The following is a 19,669-nucleotide window of genomic DNA, read 5'->3' on the forward strand; positions in this document are numbered from 1 at the left end:
TTGCAAATTACATTATGAGCACACGTGGATTTACCTGCAGGTGAAACATGAGGACAACTGCTCATTTTCAACAATTTCAAAGTGTCACTGTTATTAGCCACCAAAACTTTAAGAGATGGGTCATCTACTGGTGTATCATCGATCTTGATTGATGACAGTGACTTTGAATTCACAAATACCACAGTCAGAGCAGACACAAAACGCGACTGCGAAAGCAAATAAGATAATGAATATAGTGTAATTCAGGTCAAAAAAAATCTTTTGCTCCTTCATGATAGTTAAGTTGGATTTTTAAAAAAAATTTAAAAGTTACCTTTGACAAATTCATGAAACTAGGTCTTGCTGTGGAGATCAGCCCTAAGGTCTTTATGGAACAGTTGACCAGTTGTGAAAGAATATCACAGGCTGCCTCTGCTGACTCAGTGCTACTATCAACCTGAAAAAGGCAAGAAAGGAGATTTAAATGATGGAAATTAAGTTGAACACTGCTATCAACTCTGCAATTTATAGTACAACCAGATAGGTTTCTGGTAATCTTTAAAGGAAGGACAAAAATGTTCGAAGCACTTCTCTGGATAATATTGAGGCTTTTGCTAGTATTGCTTATTAGATGAACTGGATACATTGTCTGAACTAGCAATTTTGTGGTACCTTGATCTTATACAAATGAATATGAAAAGATGATTAAGATACCAAGGAAAAAAAGTTGAATTTACTTTTATGCTTTACATGCAGTTTGTCTGAAGGAACTGCCTATTGCATTACTGATTCCTTCAGAGAGATGCTTCAAATGGCTTTTATGCAGCCCAATGTTAACTTCCACAAAATGCACTGATTGCAAACTGTATCATCCACCAATCTTAATTGTCCAAAAAGCATGATCAATTTCAATCCTGTCCCACTTCAACATTAATAACTATTTGCATTTATAGAGCACCTAAATGTAGTAACATGTCCCAATGTGCTTCACAGGAACATTATCAAACAAACTTGTCACTGAATTACCTGAAATTTTAGGACAGTTAGCCAAAACCTAAGTCAAAGAGGTAGGTTTTTATTTTATTTATTTAGAGATACAGCACTGAAACAGGCCCTTCGGCCCACCGAGTCTGTGCCAACCAAGAACCACCTATTTATACTAACCCTACAGTAATCCCATATTCCCTACCACCTACCTACACTAGGGGGAATTTACAATGGCCAATTTACCTATCACCTGCAAGTCTTTGGCGGTGGGAGGAAACGCGGCGAAAACCCACGCAGTCACAGGGAGAACTTGCAAACTCCGCACAGGCAGTACCCAGAATTGAACCCGGGTCCCTGCAGCGGTGAGGCTGCGGTGCTAACCACTGCACCACTGTGCTGTTTTAAAGGAGAGTCTTAAAGGAGGAGAGGTGGCAAGGTTTAGGGAGGCAATTACAGAGCCTAAAGCCCAGGCAGCTAAAAGTCAGAAATGGTGGAGAAATTAAAATAGGGAATGTGCTAAAATCAGGGGAAAACTCTCCAATGCTGGAGTCATGCCCAACACAAAAGGAAGATGGTTGTAATTGTTGGGAGGCCAAACATCTCAGCCCCAGGAGGTCCCGAAGGCAGTATCCGAAGCCCAATCATCTTCAACTCCTTCATCAATGACCTTCCCTCTATTATGTCAGAAGTGGAGGCTTTCGCTAATGATTACACAATATTCAGTTCCATTCTCAACTCCTCAGATAACAATGCAGCCCGTGCATGCATGCAGCAAGACCCAGACAACATTCAGGCTTAGGCTGTTAAGTAACAAGTAATACTCATGCCACACAAATGCCTGGTAATGATCATCTCCAACAAGAGAGTCTAACCTTTCCCCGTTGACGTTCAACGGTATAAACATCCACTTGAAACTTAACTGGTCCAGCCACAAATACTGTGGTGATAAGAGGTCAGAAACTGGGCATTTTGCATCAAGCAACTCACCTCCTGGCTCCCTAAAGCCTGTCTACCATCTATATGGCACAAGTCAGAGATGTGATGGAATGCTCACTTGCCCGGATGAGTGCAGTTTGACACCATCCAGGACAAAGCAACCCACTTGGCCTATCCGTCACTTCAAGCATTCACTCACTCCAACACCAACGTACCACTGGTGCAGCGTGTACCATCTACAAGATGTACTGCCGCAACTCACCAAGGCTTCAACAGCACCTTCCAAACCAGCGACCTCAACAACCTAGAAAGACAAGGGCAACAGGGATACAAAGTGTTTAGAAAAGATGGGAAAGGGAAAGAAAAAGGAGGTGCAGTGGCAGTACTGCTCAAGGAGACATTGCAGTCTTGGAATAGCTCTGACAGGGCAAGGACAGAATCAATCTGGTTAGAGTTGAGAAGGAAGAAAGGTATAATCATGCTGCTGGGGGTATTCTATAGGCCTCCAAATAGTGAAAGAGATAGAGGAGCAAATCTTTAGGGAAATCACAGAACTGTGAAAGTGGTGATATTGGGACACTTTAAATTACCCAAATATCAATTGGGAAAATGTTACAGTAAAGGGAAAGGATGAGGACAAATTTCTAATTTTGATTAGGAGAACTTCCTTGACCAGTAGGTCTCAGTCCAACGAGGAAGGAAGCATTGCTGGATCTGGTGCAGGGGAATGAGGCGGACCAAATGATCTGGGAGAAACACTTGGGTAAGAGTGATGGTGTCATAAGATTAGATTAGTAGTTGAGATGAGCAAGGAACAATCTGAAGTAGAACTTCTAAATTGGAAGAGGGCTAACTTCAATGGGATGAGGGGGGATCTAGCCAGGGTAAAATGGAACAAAAGATTGACGGGATGAACCATAATGGAACAATGCATGATCTTTAAGGAATAAAAACAAGAAATGCTGGAACCACTCAGCAGGTCTGGCAGCATCTGTGGAAAGAGAAGCAGAGTTAACGTTTCGGGTCAGTGACCCTTCTTCAGAACTAGCAAATATTAGAAATAAATACGTTAACTCTGCTTCTCTTTCCACAGATGCTGCCAGACCTGCTGAGTGGTTCCAGCATTTCTTGTTTTTATTTCAGATTTCCAGCATCTGCAGTATTTTGCTTTTATGATCTTTAAGGAGTTGTTTCAGGTCCAGGCTTGGTACATTCCAAGGGAACCAAAGCCAGGGCTCCTTGGATGACAAAGGAAGTAAAGAATATAATGAAACAGAAAAAAAGACAGTGAATGATGTATATCAGGTGAATTCTTCAAGTGAGAAACAACCAAATAAAATAAGTTGAGAGGAAAAGCGTGGAGGAAAATAAGTATCAAAAAGAGGATATGAAAATAGAATGGCAGTTAACATAAAAGGGAACCCAAAAATCTTCTATCGCATGCAAATAGTAAGCAGGTAGGAAGAGGTGGGGTACAGCCCATTAGGGACAAAGAGAGTGATAATATGAGTCAAGGGACAAGGCAAGGCTAGAATACTTAATGAGTACTTAGTATCAGCGTGTACTAACAGGATGCTGGCAAAATAAATCGGAAGAAGCGGAGGTGGGACAGGACAGGCTGCCTGACCTGCTGCATATTTCCAGCATTTTCTGTTTTTGTTTCAGAGATCCAGCATCCTCAGTACTTTGCTTTTGTTTCAACTGTGTCACCAACTTTGAAATAGGTCTTCCTGATTTACTTTGATCAATCAATCCTTTCATAATTTTGAATACCTCCATTAGATTTCCTCGTAATCATCTTTGTTTCAATGAAAACAGCGCCAGTTTCTCTACTCTTTCCTCATAGCTAAAGCCTCTGATGCATGCCATCATCTTAGTAAATGAATCTCTTCTGCAACCATTCCACAGCCGTCACATCTTAGTAGAGCACCCAAAAGTGAACACAATATTCTAACTGCAATGATTTGAATAGGTATGACATTCTTCGCTGTTGTACTGTAGGCCTTTGTAAAACCTACAGTACCAGATGTGCTACATTTAATTTTAAAAATCAGCTTAATCAGTATTTTTGAAGTTTTATATATCTCAACTGCAAGGGTTTCTGCTCGTCTGATTATAGTGATTGTCCTTTACTTATTCATCCTCTCCCAAATTTATCACCTCACATTTCTCTGCATTACATTTTATGTGATACTTGTCTGTTCAATTTACTAACCTTTCTCCTCCTCAAGTCATTTAGTCTTCTGCACAGTTAACCACACTCCTGGTTTTTGTTCTGTGATTGTGCCTCTAAGTCTTTAAACTGACTTTAATGGGTAAATGTAGAGAAACTAATCTCCTGATCTACTTCCTCTGATGGGGAATTCCAGAAGGGGGAATAATCTTCAAATTGGAACTAGGGGACTTTTACACAAGGGTAGTGGAAATATGGAACTCTTCCTCCAAAGGATTAACTGGAAATTTCAAGATGGAGATCATAATTGACTCTTAAGGTGTTGGGTGGGGTGGGAGAAAAAGGAAGAATTACCCATATCAAAAGAAATATTAGCCGTATACTATTATTTTTACTCTCATGCTTTTTTTTTTAACCTTAAAACTGACATACTGCAGATGATCAGCATGCTTTTTGATTATCTGTTGGACCAGATCTGGATGGGTTGATTTCAAATAGGAGGTGGCTGGCTGGCTCAGTTCAAACTCAAATCGTCTCCACAGTTCAGGCATGTGAAAGACTTCATTCCATGTTCTACATACTGATGATGCGTAAGCCCGATCCACCAATGGCAAGTACTGAAAGATGAGCAGAATCACATCATAGTGCAAGTTTCCCCAGTCTACATTAGAAGCACTCAAAGTCTCATTGGCTTGAGCTGAACTGGTCTTCTGTCTTTTTTTCCCTTTATTAACATCTGAAGCAGACTGGGTTTCAACTTGTTGGTTTACTCTATTTTGCTTCATTCTGAAAAACAGTGAACAAAAGGAGATGTTATTTTTGTTGAAAGTGAGCAATTATAATTATTAAATGTTGGTTGCAGGTTCGAACCTAGCACTGCATTTGAATAAAATCAACTAGTTTATGGGATTACGCAGTTTAATAAGGTAAAGATGGGTAAATGTGACAAAATCACAACCCAAAGGTGTACGTTAAAATGTAATTTCAAAAGAATCTTTTCAAATTTGTCTGATTTTTCTTCCCTCTGATGCCATATTGAAATAGTAAGTTTATTCCTTTTGGTTTCATATGGGATACTGGCTGGGGGGAATTAATTATTCACAATACTGCAAGGCAGCTAAAATTACTATAAGGCTGAAAGAATATTAACAGAAAAAATTTCAACAGTTAATACATGCATTTTGCTCTACTGACAATTTGGCCCTTCACAGTGATGGCTCAACAAACAGTGCCGAGACCCAAAACTAGATCAACATTTGAAAGAGTCAAAAGGGTACAAATTCTTATAAACATCCATTGGTTCAGTTAAATGATATATGAATTCAAATATTAAAGGACGAAGATCAAGGTTAGAACATTACAACTAAAACTATGGATTGGACAGACGAAAAAAAGCAGAAATGTTGACGCAATAACAAACTTTTTTTGATTTGTTCAGGGGACGTGGACGTCGCTGGCAGGGCCAGCATTTATTGCCCATCCCTAATTGCCCTCGAGAAGGTGGTGGTGAACTGCCTTCTTGAACCACTGCAGTTCCTGGGGTACAGGTACACCAACAGTGCTATTAGGAAAGGAGTTCCAGGATCTTGACCCAGCAACTTGGAGGTTGCAGTGTTCCCATGCATCTGCTGCCCTTTTCTTTCTAGGTGGTAAAGGTCATGGGTGTGGAAGGTGCTGTCAAAACTGTTGATACTGAAAACTTTATCTTTAAATCTGTAGATAGCATTCATTCTGTTAATATTATTAGTGCCAGAAAAACTGCAATTAACAAGTACTGTGCTGGATACACCAATTGCTCTGTTCTGTTGACTAATCTGATAAATGTTTCCAGAATTTCAAGGTTTAACTCATCGGAGAAACTGGCAACATAAGAAGATAAATCCTGAAAGGAGATAAATATGCTAAACATGGACTTTCCACCTTTCAAATACTCAAGATTAATTAATTATTGCTTGAATGACATGTCTAATAGTTTCCAGTTTATTTTGCAATGTGCTTGACAATAAAAATTGCTTGCATTGATACAAACCCTTATCAAGAATCTCAGGATGTCCCAATGTGCTGTACAGCCAGTGCAGCATTTTAAGAAATGCAATCCCTGTTGTTGTAGGCAAGTGCAATTTGGGTCCAGCAAAGTCCCACAAACAAACATCACCACTAGTTCAAAGAGAAGGCCCACTGCCACCTTCTTAGGACAACTAGGGATGTGCAATAGATGCTGCTTTCCCCCCCATATTCTACATCCCAGAAACACATTTTTTAAAAACTTGTTTGAAACTTAGGTCAGGATAGCAGAAGAACTCATTGCCCTTCGCTCAACAGCCCATCCAAACATGCAGAGACAGATTTACATCTCACACAAAGACTCACAGAAATCCATAACCAATATAAAAAGATTACTAGCACGGAATTTGCCATTTGCCATCATTACTCCACTGAAATTGACAGCAATTTCTGTAGTCCAACATGCACATAACACAAAAATCTAGAATTTGCTGTCAGTAATTCTACACTCCTCCACAACTTGTGCTGTTGAGGTCTCCCAGAGTGCAATCACTGAATTGATGAAAACTTGCCCTTTAGTCTCACTGTAAAAATCTTTGAAAAAGTCACAAGTTGTTGAATGAGGTTTGACTGGATTTTTAATGGCATATTAAGTTCATAATTACTGGTCACACTCACTGGCCCTGAATATTATATTTTTAAAATGACAAGTTTCTCCATAAGAAATTTCACATTTTAATATAGATTAAAATGAATGTCGATCAGCGCTTTTAACTTTGCGGTCTATGCGACTAGTTCAATGTGATTGGCTGCTTACCCTGCTTGCTGACATCACTACTACTGGATGTCTGGAGATCCCCTTAACTAGGTACCAGATTTTAACTGACATCAGGTAAGAGGAAATCCACACCAGAGATTGCTAGATCTTGTAGATAACTTTCTTCAAGGACAGCGGCGAGCATGTTGCTTTGCCACTGACCACAAAATCCAACTCATTATACTTTATCACTTAGACCCAAATTTAGCCAGAAGCAAGATGATCACCGAGGTCCTTAAAATTAAAAGTCACAAATATTGTTCAAATGATTTATTTGCTGGTCAAATTCTGATCATTCCCCCAACTCCAGTTATCTTGTAACATTTGGACAGCAATCTTGGATAAGATTTCCTGCTATAATTTTGTGATCAAAAATAAAACAATTGTACAGGTGTATATTTTAAGCATTTGTTATAATAAATATTACAAAGTTACAAAACATGTCATATTTTCTGTCACTACTCGGAAAATAATATGAAATAGGAAAAGTAATTATTCATCCAAGACAAAATATTTCCATGAGGTGCAGAGGAGAGAAAAACTGAATCAACTGTAGAAGTTGGGGCACTAGGATTGGTTCTGCCATGGGCCCAAAAAAAAAGCCTACCATCATGCTGGGTTGGCTAATCTGAAAACAATGGATGACAGGTACCATACAAGAGAGCTCCAATTTTAAGCCAAATGGCAGGACACAGCAAAGTGAACATGTCACAAGAGTAAATCTGCAAATAGCTTATGCGACTAAGGAAGATGGCAACAGTATGCTTCAATAAATGCTGTCCACTGAAAGGAAAAAAAAATGGAATACCTGTATTTTGGAGGCAGATGCACACAGACCATAACACAATGCCATATTAGCAATACAGCCTGCCAAGCACTTGTCGAACCCACTCATTCTAAATTCCTTCACTACTATGTCAGCGAAAATGCAGTTCCAACTTGATAGCAAACAAAGGCCAAGGCATCTGTCATTAAAGTGTGTGGTCACCAACAACAACTTGCATTTATACAGAGCCTTTAATACAGTAAAACATCCCAAGGAATGTAAATTGAGAAAAAGTGACACCAAGCTACGTAGGAGCTATTAGGGCAGGTGACCAAAATTTTGGTCGTCTTAAAGGAGAAGAGTTAAAGGGATGGAGAGGTTTACGGAGGCAATACCAGTGTTCAAGGCCTAGGCAGCAGAACACATTGCAACCAATGGTGGAGCAATTAAAATCAGGGGCATGCAAGAAGCAACAATTGGAAGAACACAGAGGTCTCATCCACGGAGAAGACTCGGAGGGCGGAGTTCCAGACCTGTAAGTATAAAAAACTTACCTCGGGGATTCGCAGCCTTCATCCAGGGAGAAGACTCTTTGGGCGGAGTTCCGGACCTGCAAGTATTAAAAAAAAAACTTAACTTTGGTAAAAAAAAACTGAAAAAGTGACGTCACAGGAAAGCTGTGGCCTGATTGGCTGGTAGGGAATATGTACTGAATTTGAAAATAAAACATAGATAAAAATTGATTAAAACCCTAATTAACTAATTAATAAGTAGAGTAACTAAACCAGAGGAAGGAGATTACTGTATTTAGTTAGCATTTAATATTTCTCGTAGAAATGGTTAGCACCGCATCCTCACAGCTCCAGCGACCCGGGTTCAATTCTGGGTACTGCCTGTGTGGAGTTTGCAAGTTCTCCCTGTGTCTGCGTGGGTTTTCTCCGGGTGCTCCGGTTTCCTCCCACAGCCAAAAGACTTGCAGGTTGGTAGGGAAATTGGCCATTATAAATTGCCCCTAGTATAGATAGGTGGCAGGGAAATATCGGGACAGGTGGGGATGTGGTAGGAATATGGGAATAGTGTAGGATTAGTATAAATGGGTGGTTGCTGGTCGGCACAGACTCGGTGGGCCGAAGGGCCGGTTTCAGTGCTGTATCTCTAAATAAAAAAATAAATAAATCCAGCACTAGGGACCATATAGTTAATTGTAACATAATTTAGTAAGGATTTAATAAGTATTTATTTATTTTAAATTAATATATTAATTAGTGATAGAAATGTCAGTTCGAGGGGTAAAGTGCTTCACCTGTGAGATGTGGGAGGTCCGTGACGCTTCCAGCGTTCCGGACAACTACATCTGCAGGAAGCGTACCCAGTTGCAGCTCCTCACAGACCACATGGATCGGTTGGAGCAGCAACTGGATGCACTTAGGAGCATGCAGGTGGCAGAAAGCGTCATAGACAGGAGTTTTAGAGAAGTGGTTACACCCAAGATGCAGGCAGATAGATGGGTGACCGCTAGAAGGGGCAGGCAGTCAGTGCAGGAATCCCCTGTGGCTATCCCCCCCTCTAACAAGTATACCGTTTTGGATACTGTTGGGGGGGATGGCCTGTCAGGGGAAAACAACAGCAGCAGCCAGAGCAGTGGCACCACGGCTGGCACTGTTATTCAGCAGGAAGGGACAAAGCGCAGAAGAGCAATATTTATAGGGGACTCTACAGTCAGGGGCACAGATAGGCGCTTCTGTGGACGTGAAAGAGACTCCAGGATGGCATGTTGCTTCCCTGGTGCCAGGGTCAAGGATGTCTCTGAACGGACAGGGGGCATTCTGAAGGGGGAGGGTGAACAGCCAGAGATTGTGGTCCACATCGGTACCAACGAAATAGGCAGGAAGAGTGACGTGGTCCTGCAGGGGGAGTTCAGGGAGTTAGGTAGTAAGTTAAAAGACAGGACCTCTAGGGTTGTAATCTCAGGATTACTCCCTGTGCCACGTGCCAGTGAGGCTAGAAATAGGAAGATAGTGCAGCTAAACACGTGGCTGAACAGATCGTGTAGGAGGGAGGATTTCAGATATCTGGATTATTGGGATCTCTTCAGGGACAGGTGGGACCTGAACAAGAAGGACGGGTTGCATCGAAACTGGAGGGGCACAAATATTCTGGCTGCGAGGTTTGCTAGCGTCACTCGGGAGGGTTTAAACTCTGTGGCAGGGGGGTGGGAACCAGAGCAGTAGGACAGCAGGTGAAATAAATGAGGGGGAACTAGTAAATAAGGCCAGTAAGCCTAAGAGGAAGAGCAGGCAGGGAGATGTTGCGGAGCACAGCAGGACTGGTGGTCTGAAGTGCATTTGTTTCAATGCGAGAAGGATAATAGGTAAGACAGATGAACTTAGAGCTTGGATTAGTACTTGGAACTATGATGTTGTTGCTATTAGAGACTTGGTTGAGGGAAGGACAGGATTGGCAGCTAAATGTTCCAGGATTTAGAAGCTTCAGGCAGGATAGAGGGGGATGTAAAAGGGGTGGGGGAGTTACATTACTGGTTAAGGAGAATATCACAGCTGTACTGCGGGAGGACACCTCGGAGGGGTCATGCAGCGAGGCAATATGGGTGGAGCTCAGGAATAGGAAGGGTGCAGTCACAATGTTGGGGGTTTACTACAGGCCTCCCAACAGCCAGCGTGAGGTAGAGGAGCAGATATGTAGACAGATTTTGGAAAGATGTAAAGTTAACAGGGTTGTAGTGGTGGGTGATTTTAACTTCCCCGATATTGACTAGGACTCACTTAGTGCTAGGGGCTTGGTTGGGGCAGAATTTGTAAGGAGCATCCAGGAAGACTTCTTGAAACAATATGCAGATAGTCCAACTCGGGATGGGGCCGTACTGGACGTGGTATTGGGGAATGAACCCGGCCAGGTGGTCGAAGTTTCAGTAGGGGAGCATTTCGGGAACAGTGACCATAATTCCATACGTTTTAAGGTACTTGTGGATAAGGATAAGAGTAGTCCTCGGGTGAAGGTGCATTATAATATTAGGCAGGAACTGAAGAATTTAGATTAGGGGCGGCTGTTTGAGGGTAAATCAACATCTGACATGTGGGAGTCTTTCAAACATCAGTTGATAAGAATCCAGGACCAGCATGTTCCTGTGAGGAAGGATAAGCTTGGAAAGTTTCGGGAACCTTGGATAACGTGGGATATTGTGAGCCTAGTCAAAAAGTAAAAAGGAAGCATTCGTAAGGGCTGGAAGGCTGGGAACAGACGAATCCCTTGAGGAATATAAAGACAGTAGGAAGGAACTTAAGGAGTCAGGAGAACTAAAAGGGGTCATGAAAAGTCATTGGCAAACAGGGTTAAGGAAAATCCCAAGGCTTTTCATACGTATATAAAGAGCTAGAGGATAACCAGGGAAAGGGTTGGCCCACTCAAGGACATAGGAGGGAATCTATGTGTGGAGCCAGAGGAAATGGACGAGGTACGAAATGAGTACTTTGCATCAGTATTCACCAAAGAGAAGGACTTGGTGGATGAAGAGTCTAGGAAGGGAGTGTAGATAGTTTCAGTCATGTAGTTATCAAAAAGGAGGTGTTGGGTGTCTTGCAAAGCATTAAGGTAGATAAGTCCCCAGGGCCTGATGGGATCTACCGCAGAATACTGAGGGAGGCAAGGGAAGAAACTGCTGGGGCCTTGACAGAAATCTTTGTATCCTCATTAGCTGCAGGTGAGGTCCCATAGGACTGGAGAATAGCCAATGTTGTTCCTTTGTTTAAGAAGGGTAGCAAGGATAATCCAGGAAATCATAGGCCGGTGAGCCTTACGTCAGTGGTAGGGAAATTATTAGAGAGGATTCTTCGGGACAGGATTTACTCCCATTTGGAAACAAACAAACTTATTCGTGAGAGGCAGCATGGTTTTGTGAAGGGGAGGTCGGCTCTCACCAACTTGATTGAGTTTTTTGAAGAAGTGACGAAGATGATTGATGAAGGAAGGGCAGTGGATGTTGTCTATATAGACTTCAATAAAGCCTCTGACAAGGTCCCTCATGGCAGACTGGTACAAAAGGTGAAGTCACACGGGATCAGAGGTGAGCTGGCAAGATGGATACAGAACTGGCTCGGTCATAGAAGACAGAGGGTAGCAGTGGATGGGTGCTTTTCTGAATGGAGGGCTGTGATTAGTGGTGTTTCGCAGGGGTCAGTGCTGGGACCTTTGCTGTTTGTCGTATATATAAATGATTTGGAGGAAAATGTAGCTGGTCTGATTAGTAAGTTTGCAGACAACACAAAAGGTTGGTGGAGTTGCAGATAGTGATGAGGATTGTCAGAGGATACAGCAGGATATAGATCGGTTGGAGACTTGGGCGGAGAAATGGCAGATGGTGTTTAATCCGGACAAATGTGAGGTAATGCATTTTGGAAGGTCTAATGCAGGTGGGAAGTATACAGTAAATGGCAGAACCCTTGTATTGACAAGCAGAGAGATCTCGGCGTGCAGGTCCACAGATCACTGAAAGTGGCAACGCAGGTGGATAAGGTAGTCAAGAAGGCATACGGCATGCTTGCCTTCATTGGTCGGGTCACAGCATATAAAATTTGGCAAGTCATGCTGCAGCTGTACAGAACTTTAGTTCGGCAACACTTGGAATATTGCGTGCAATTCTGGTCTCCACACTACCAGAAGGACGTGGAGGCTTTGGAGAAGGTACAGAAGAAGAGGTTTACTAGGATGTTGCCTGGTCTGGAGGGCATTAGTTCTGAGGAGAGGTTGGATAAACTTGGATTGTTTTCACTGGGACGACGAAGGTGGAGGGGCGACATGATAGAGGTTTACAAAGTTATGAGCGGCATGGACAGAGTGGATCATCAGAAGCTTTTTCCCAGGGTGGAAGAGTCAGTTACTAGGGGACATAGGTTTAAGGTGCGAGGGGCAAAGTTTAGAGGGGATGTGCGAGGCAAGTTCTTTACACAGAGGGTGGTGAGTGCCTGAAACTTGCTGCTGGGGGAGGTGGTGGAAGCAGGTACAATAGCGACGTTTAAGAGGCATCTTGCCAAATACATGAATAGGATGGGAATAGAGGGATACGGTCTCCGGAAATGCAGAAGGTTTTAGTTTAGGCAGGCATCAAGATCGGCGCAGGCTTGGAGGGCCGAATGGCCTGTTCCTGTGCTGTACTGTTCTTTGTTCTTTGTCTCAAGAGAGCTGTAGGACTGAGAGATTACATATCGGCTGGGAGAGTTGGGTTTTTAAATGACAATGTACCATTTTCATGGCCACTTTCACCAACAGTTTTTTTTTTTATTTCTTGAATTCAAATTCACAAATTACCATAGTGCTCTCTGGGTTATTAGACCAGGACCCTGGATCACCAGTCCAGTAATGGAATCACTAGCTAATGTACCTCGATATGCTTACTGTTTTAGCAAGAGAAGACCAACCATAATCTTTACAAGAGAGACAAAATTAATAAAATAAACTTATCCCAGACTGCCTCAACAATTGCGTAGGAGCATACACCAGTTATGTGTAGGAAGCCACAGAGGGATTGGGCGAGGAAGTTACGTGGCTTTGTGCCAGCCCAACAAGGTAAGTTCATGCCAAATATCCTCTTCGTAACACCTAAAACAAACAGTCATATCTGCTCTTCTGCTGAAAGGCACCATCGTGGCCTTCTCCTGCGTGCAGAGCCACTGGTTGCATACACATATTCTCCGTCTAGGTATCTTAAGATAAGGAAATTCTCCCATTACAAGCATCCATCAAGCATTCCAGACGGCAAACAACCACACAAATGTATTCATTTTGTTTGAACCAGAGGAGGAATCAGGAAGGAGCACCAGATACCAGTGAGGAGGAAGAAGTGGAGACTGCTGAGATGAACAACATCCAGAGTTATGATCAGATGAGAACTGGTGTAGGACTCATGCAAAAAGTATGATCACAGAGACGTCTAGCCAACATATATTTTTGTTTCATTGTTTCAGGGAACAGCAGAGTAGTTATTCAAAGAGTAATCCAAACTGGGATTCTGTTACGGATATCAAAGTACATGACAAAACAGTTGCACATTCAGCTCTAAAAAGGATGCACCCAATATGACCCATAACATTTCCTGGCAACCATGCAGCAATTCTTCAATTAAAGCTTCAGCATTTGGCCAGTGTGTTATCAACTATAATTTTTAGCATACTGTCCATTTAGACCAGATCAGTGGTTCTGAAACTTCTTCGTTCGCGGACGACCTACCAGTCCTATCCCACTTACTTTGCTTGCCACTGCAAAAACAACTCTGAATTAATGAGAAGAATGGCACTACTTTTGATGAGACACCAATGAGATGTCTGGTTCCAAGCTGGAGAGCTTCAATCTTATGTCAGGTGCCATGTTCAGTCAGGTCCTCCTTTTTGTTTTCAGCCACGTGTTGAAAATCTGACCTCGCAGTTGCATGTTGTTGGGAATAGCAGCAGGAGCTTCAGAGCTGCGTCGGCATGCCCACAGTACTTGGACTGTACGTAGAACTAAAAGTCCATCAAACTTTTCTTGCCAACTACCAGCTTCAGTAAGCCATCTGATACAAGCTTCAAAGATTGTCCACTTCTTTTGATGGAAGCTTGACATCGATCTCTTCCATGCAGCCCAATTTGCAAATGGATTTATGATCCACTCAAATCCCATCTCTGCGTCTGGGAAATACTTCCTGCATTGCTCATGGAGGCCCTGTAGATGTGCGATGAAGTCTTCAACAATCTGTACTTCAACTTCTTCCTCAGACATAAGCAGGCAATAGGTAAGAGTGTGAAAGTCAAATTCTTGGTGTTCAAGGTGGCCGTAGCTCCATCTTTATACGTAAAGCTTTTACTTTGACCTGGACATTGAAGACAGTGGCAGCTTTTCCCTGCAAGGAAGTTTAAGCTCATTCAAGATGCTGAAAATATCAGCCTAGTATGCTAGTTGGGCAAGCCATGAGAAATCATGCACGTGGTCTGAGAGGTCACACCCTCGACAGTCAGTGTCCTGCAGGTAGATTTTGACCTCCTCGCACTGTTCAAGGTGAGAGAGTACTTTGCCTCGCGACAACCAGCAAACTTCAGTATGGAAAAGAAGTTACATGTGTTCACTCTCCAGCTTACTCGCTTTATTCTCATTATCACAACTATTTTGCACCTTGCTCACACACACACTATCACAAACCTTGCTGGATTTGCGCTTCAGAGTCCGAGATTTAAACCAATGATTCATATTAACTCTTAATACTGAGTTTTTAGAAAACTTACTTTCAAACTGGGATATTCTGGGAGTTGCAGTCAAAGCATTAAATCTACACAAAAATTTACAACTGTTGAAGCACAGTCAAAAATCAAAACACAGGGTAAACAGCTTAATGCAGCTGACTGAAAGCATCGGTTCCACAACCATGCTTGGACACGTTGGCAAAGCCCTGGGGAGGCCAGAGGATGCTAGGTGACATCACACAATCTGACCAGCCATAGCGTATACGCTTATGGAAACTATAAATGTTGCTGCTTTCTCGCTAAGTGAAAAATTATTGCACATAAATTTGAATTAAGTAAATTATTAATTCATACCAGAAACAAAAGTAATAATGTGTATATTATGAAAATGTCCATACAAAAGACATTTATTTTGAAACATGCTAATAATTATCCACAATAATCTTCTGAGAAATGTTTATCTTACATCTGTATTAATCAAAGAAAGTCAACATCATCATAAATCCTGCAATGGTAATCCCACTGAATGCCAAGGAAAGCTAGTTAGACTCTCTTGTTGCACAGGGTCATTGTCTGGCACTTGTGCGACATGGAAGTTTCTTGCCATTTATCAGCCCAACCACCTGGATGGTGTCCAGGTCTTGCATGCAGCAAGACCTGGAATTTATATAGTGAGGTCTGCCTAAGCCAATTAGGGCTAATCACTCAGTAACATTCAACATCATGCAATTCTGTACTAAGCAAATCTCACTGCACTTCTATTTTATTTTTCTGCCTTTTTTATTGATAAGTTAACTCGTCTAAATTCACTACATGTTGCACAGCTAATTCTATGCAAACAATACTTTTGATCACAGCGGTAGCAGTGAGAGTGCGAGCCAGGGGGCAGCTGGGAAGGTAAGTTTCAGTATAAAGTACTTACCTCGCGATTCGGCAGCTTCTTTTTGAACAGCGGTAGCAGTGAGAGTGCGAGCCAGGAGGCAGCTGGGAAGGTAAGTTTCACTATAAAGTACTTACCTCGCGATTCGGCGGACGCGGACACGGGGACTGCTGGGTAAGTGAACTTATATATTCGGGCAGTGGCTAAACCCGAAACACTACACCTGTAGTGTCTCCCACCCATCCTCTTCCTCTAACCAAAAAAAAAGGACTCTTGTGTGGAGGGTTTGGTAAGGTAAGGTTTTCCTTTATTTTTACTTAATCTCTGTCAATTTAGAGCAGAGGGGATGGAAGCTAGGGCAGTTGCATGCTCCTCTTGCAGGATGTGGGAGGTAAGGGTCACCACTTGTGTCCCTGCTGACTTCACCTGTGAGAAGTGCACCCAACTCCAGCTCCTCACAGACCGTGTTAGGGAACTGGAGCTGGATGAACTTCGGATCATTCAGGCGGCTGATGGGGTGATAGAGAGCAGTTATAGGGAAGTAGTGACACCTAAGTTACAGGATAAAGGTAGCTGGGTGACCGTCAGGGGAGGGAAAGGGAACAGGCGCACAGTGCAGGGACCCCCTGTGGCCATTCCCCTCATTAATAAGTATACCGTTTTGGATACGGTTGGACGACCTACCAGGGGAAAGCCACAGCGGCCAGGTCTCTGGCAATGAGCCTGGCTCTGTCGCTCAGAAGGGAAGGGGGGAGAATAGGAGAGCGATAGTGATAGGAGATTCAATGGTTAGAGGAACAGACAGGAGATTCTGTGGTCGCGAACTAGACTCCCGGATGGTATGTTGCCTCCCAGGTGCCAGGGTCAGGGATGTCTCGGATCGAGTCTACGGGATTCTTAAGGGGGAGGGGGAGCAGCCAGAAGTCGTGGTACACATCGGTACCAATGACATAGCTAGGAAAAGATGAGAACCTGAAAAGCGAATATAGGAAGTTAGGTTGGAAGCTAAAAGGCAGGACGAGCAGGATAGTAATCTCAGGATTGATACCGGTGCCACGTGCTAGTGAGGCTAGAAACAGAGAGCGAGTGCAGCTGAATACGTGGCTACAGAGCTGGTGTAGGAGGGAGGGCTTCAGATATGTGGATCATTGGGATACCTTCTGGGGAAGGTGGGACCTGTACAAGAAGGACGGGTTGCATCTGAACTGGAGGGGCACCAATATCCTGGGCGGGAGGTTTGCTAGCGCTCTTCGGGAGGGTTTAAACTAGTTTGGCAGGGGGATGGGAACCGGAGCTACGGATCAGTGGATGGGGTAGCTGTTGAACAGGCAGATACAGAGTGCAGAGTGTCTGTGAGGAAGGTTAGACAGTTGACAGGGCAAAGTTGCAGCCAGTATTATGGGTTGAAGTGTGTCTATTTTAATGCAAGAAGTGTCAGGAATAAGGGTGGTGAACTTAGAGCATGGATCAGTACTTGGAGCTACAATGTTGTGGCCATTACGGAGACTTGGATATCACAGGGACAGGAATGGATGTTGGATGATGTTAAGAGGGAGGATGTGCTGGAAATTTTGAAAGACATGAGGACAGATAAGTCCCCGGGGCCAGACGGGATTTACCCAAGGTTATTACGGGAAGCAAGGGAAGAGATTGCCGCGCCTTTGGCGATGATCTTTGCGTCCTCACTGTCCACTGGAGTAGTACCAGATGATTGGAGGGTGGCAAATGTTATTCCCTTGTTCAAGAAAGGGAATAGGGATAACCATGGGAATTATAGACCAGTCAGTCTTAGGTCAGTAGTGGGCAAATTATTGGAGAGGATTCTGAGAGACAGGATTTATGATTATTTGGAAAAGCATAGTTTGATTAGAGACAGTCAGCATGACTTTGTGAGGGGCAGGTCATGCCTCACAAGCCTTAGTGATTTCTTTGAAGATGTGACAAAACACGTTGATGAAGGCAGAGCAGTGGATGTGGTGTATATGGATTTTAGCAAGGTGTTTGATAAGGTTCCCCATGGTAGGCTCATTCAGAAAGTAAGGAGGCATGGGATACAGGGAAAGTTGGCTGTCTGGATACAGAATTGGCTGGCCCATAGAAGACAGAGGGTGGTAGTAGATGGAAAGTATTCAGCCTGGAGCTCGGTGACCAGTGGTGTTCCGCAGGGATCTGTTCTGGGACCTCTGCTCTTTGTGATTTTTATAAATGACTTGGATGAGGAAGTGGAAGGCTGGGTTAGCAAGTTTGCCGATGACACGAAGGTTGCTGGAGCTGTGGATAGTGTGGAAGGCTGTTGTAGGTTGCAACGGGACATTGACAGGATGCAGAGCTGGGCTGAGAATTGGCAGATGGAGTTCAACCTGGAAAAGTGTGAAGTGATTCATTTTGGAAGGTCGAATTTCAATGCAGAATACAGGCTTAAAGACAGGATTCTTGGTTGCGTGGAGGAACAGAGGGATCGGGGTCCATGTCCATAGATCGCTCAAAGTTGCCACCCAAGTTGATAGGGTTAAGAAAGCGTATGGTGTGTTAGCTTTCATTAACAGGGGGATTTAAGAGCCGCGAGGTTATGCTGCAGCTCTATAAAGCCCTGGTTAGACCACACTTGGAACATTGTGTTCAGTTCTGGTCGCCTCATTATAGGAAGGATGTGGAAGCTTTAGAGAGAGTGCAGAGGAGATTTACCAGGATGCTGCCTGGACTGGAGGGCATGTCTTACGAAGAAAGATTGAGGGAGCTAGGGCTTTTCTCATTGGAGCGAAGAAGGATGAGAGGTGACTTGATAGAGGGGTACAAGATGATGAGAGGCATAGATAGAGTGGACACCCAGAGACTTTTCCCCAGGGTGGAAAGGGCTATCACCAGGAGGCATAATTTTAAGGTGATTGGAGGAAGGTTTCGGGGAAATGTCAGAGGTAGGTTCTTTAGATTAGATTAGATTAGAGATACAGCACTGAAACAGGCCCTTCGGCCCACCGAGCCTGTGCCGAACATCAACCACCCATTTATACTAATCCCATATTCCTACCAAACATCCCCACCTGTCCCTATATTTCCCTACCACCTACCTATACTAGTGACAATTTATAATGGCCAATTTACCTATCAACCTGCAAGTCTTTTGGCTTGTGGGAGGAAACCGGAGCACCCGGAGAAAACCCACGCAGACACAGGGAGAACTTGCAAACTCCACACAGGCAGTACCCGGAATCGAACCCGGGTCCCTGGAACTGTGAGGCTGCGGTGCTAACCACTGTGCCGCCCCATTACACAGAGAGTGGTGGGTGCGTGGAATGCACTGCCAGTGGTGGTAGTAGAAGCAGATACATTAGGGACATTTAAGCGACTCTTGGATAGGTACATGGATGATAGTACTATGAAGGGTATGTAGGTAGTTTGATCCTAGAGTAGGTTAAAGGTTCGGCACAACATCGTGGGCCAAAGGGCCTATAATGTGCTGTACTGTTCTATGTTCTATGATCCCAAAATCAGAATGCTATAATAAACCAGAAATGCTACAGCCTTTCTCAGACTAAACAATCTTAATAGAAACACAAAAAGTTTTTTTTAAATTAATACAGGCATGCTACATCATGACAACATCAGAACAAACTCCTTGACTTGCATCACTTCTGGATTCAGATGAAATCAGCAAGTAAACAAACAGAATTTAAGAATGATTTTCTTCACATAACTTTGAGTTTAGTGTGATCGTTTGCAAATAAATTGAGGAAACACTACTGCAGGTCAAGTTTTATTTGTTCTAAAGTAACTCTTTAAAGGACATGGACAGATGAGAGTTGCTATACTGTTCCTGCTTTCTGGTTTCAGCAAAAAAAAAATTACCAAATATTTTTAATCTTGGAGCATGAAAGGCTATAGTTATATGTGAAGATCAAAA

The 19,669-nt window shown here is 43.1% G+C and overlaps 1 protein-coding gene across 16 annotated transcripts in view; it reads right to left on the reverse strand.

The window, feature by feature from the left end:
- The window catches only part of LOC137375933 (F-box/LRR-repeat protein 3-like), a 47,224-nt gene that overhangs the window by 7,257 nt on the left and 20,298 nt on the right, over nt 1-19,669 (reverse strand). For 10 of the 16 annotated variants that reach the window (XM_068043668.1, XM_068043663.1, XM_068043670.1 and 7 more), the window contains 4 exons: nt 8,217-8,272; nt 4,492-4,861; nt 314-436; nt 35-206 (listed from right to left, as the gene is read on the reverse strand). In XM_068043668.1, coding sequence (XP_067899769.1) covers nt 35-206; nt 314-436; nt 4,492-4,860 — 664 coding nt within the window. In that variant the 5' untranslated portion in view covers nt 4,861; nt 8,217-8,272. The remainder of the gene's footprint in view (nt 1-34; nt 207-313; nt 437-4,491; nt 4,862-8,216; nt 8,273-19,669) is intronic. The other 6 variants (XM_068043674.1, XM_068043673.1, XM_068043672.1 and 3 more) reach the window with 2 other exon arrangements.

This window comes from Heterodontus francisci, chromosome 12 (assembly GCF_036365525.1).
Source record: "Heterodontus francisci isolate sHetFra1 chromosome 12, sHetFra1.hap1, whole genome shotgun sequence".
Taxonomy (NCBI): domain Eukaryota; kingdom Metazoa; phylum Chordata; class Chondrichthyes; order Heterodontiformes; family Heterodontidae; genus Heterodontus; species Heterodontus francisci.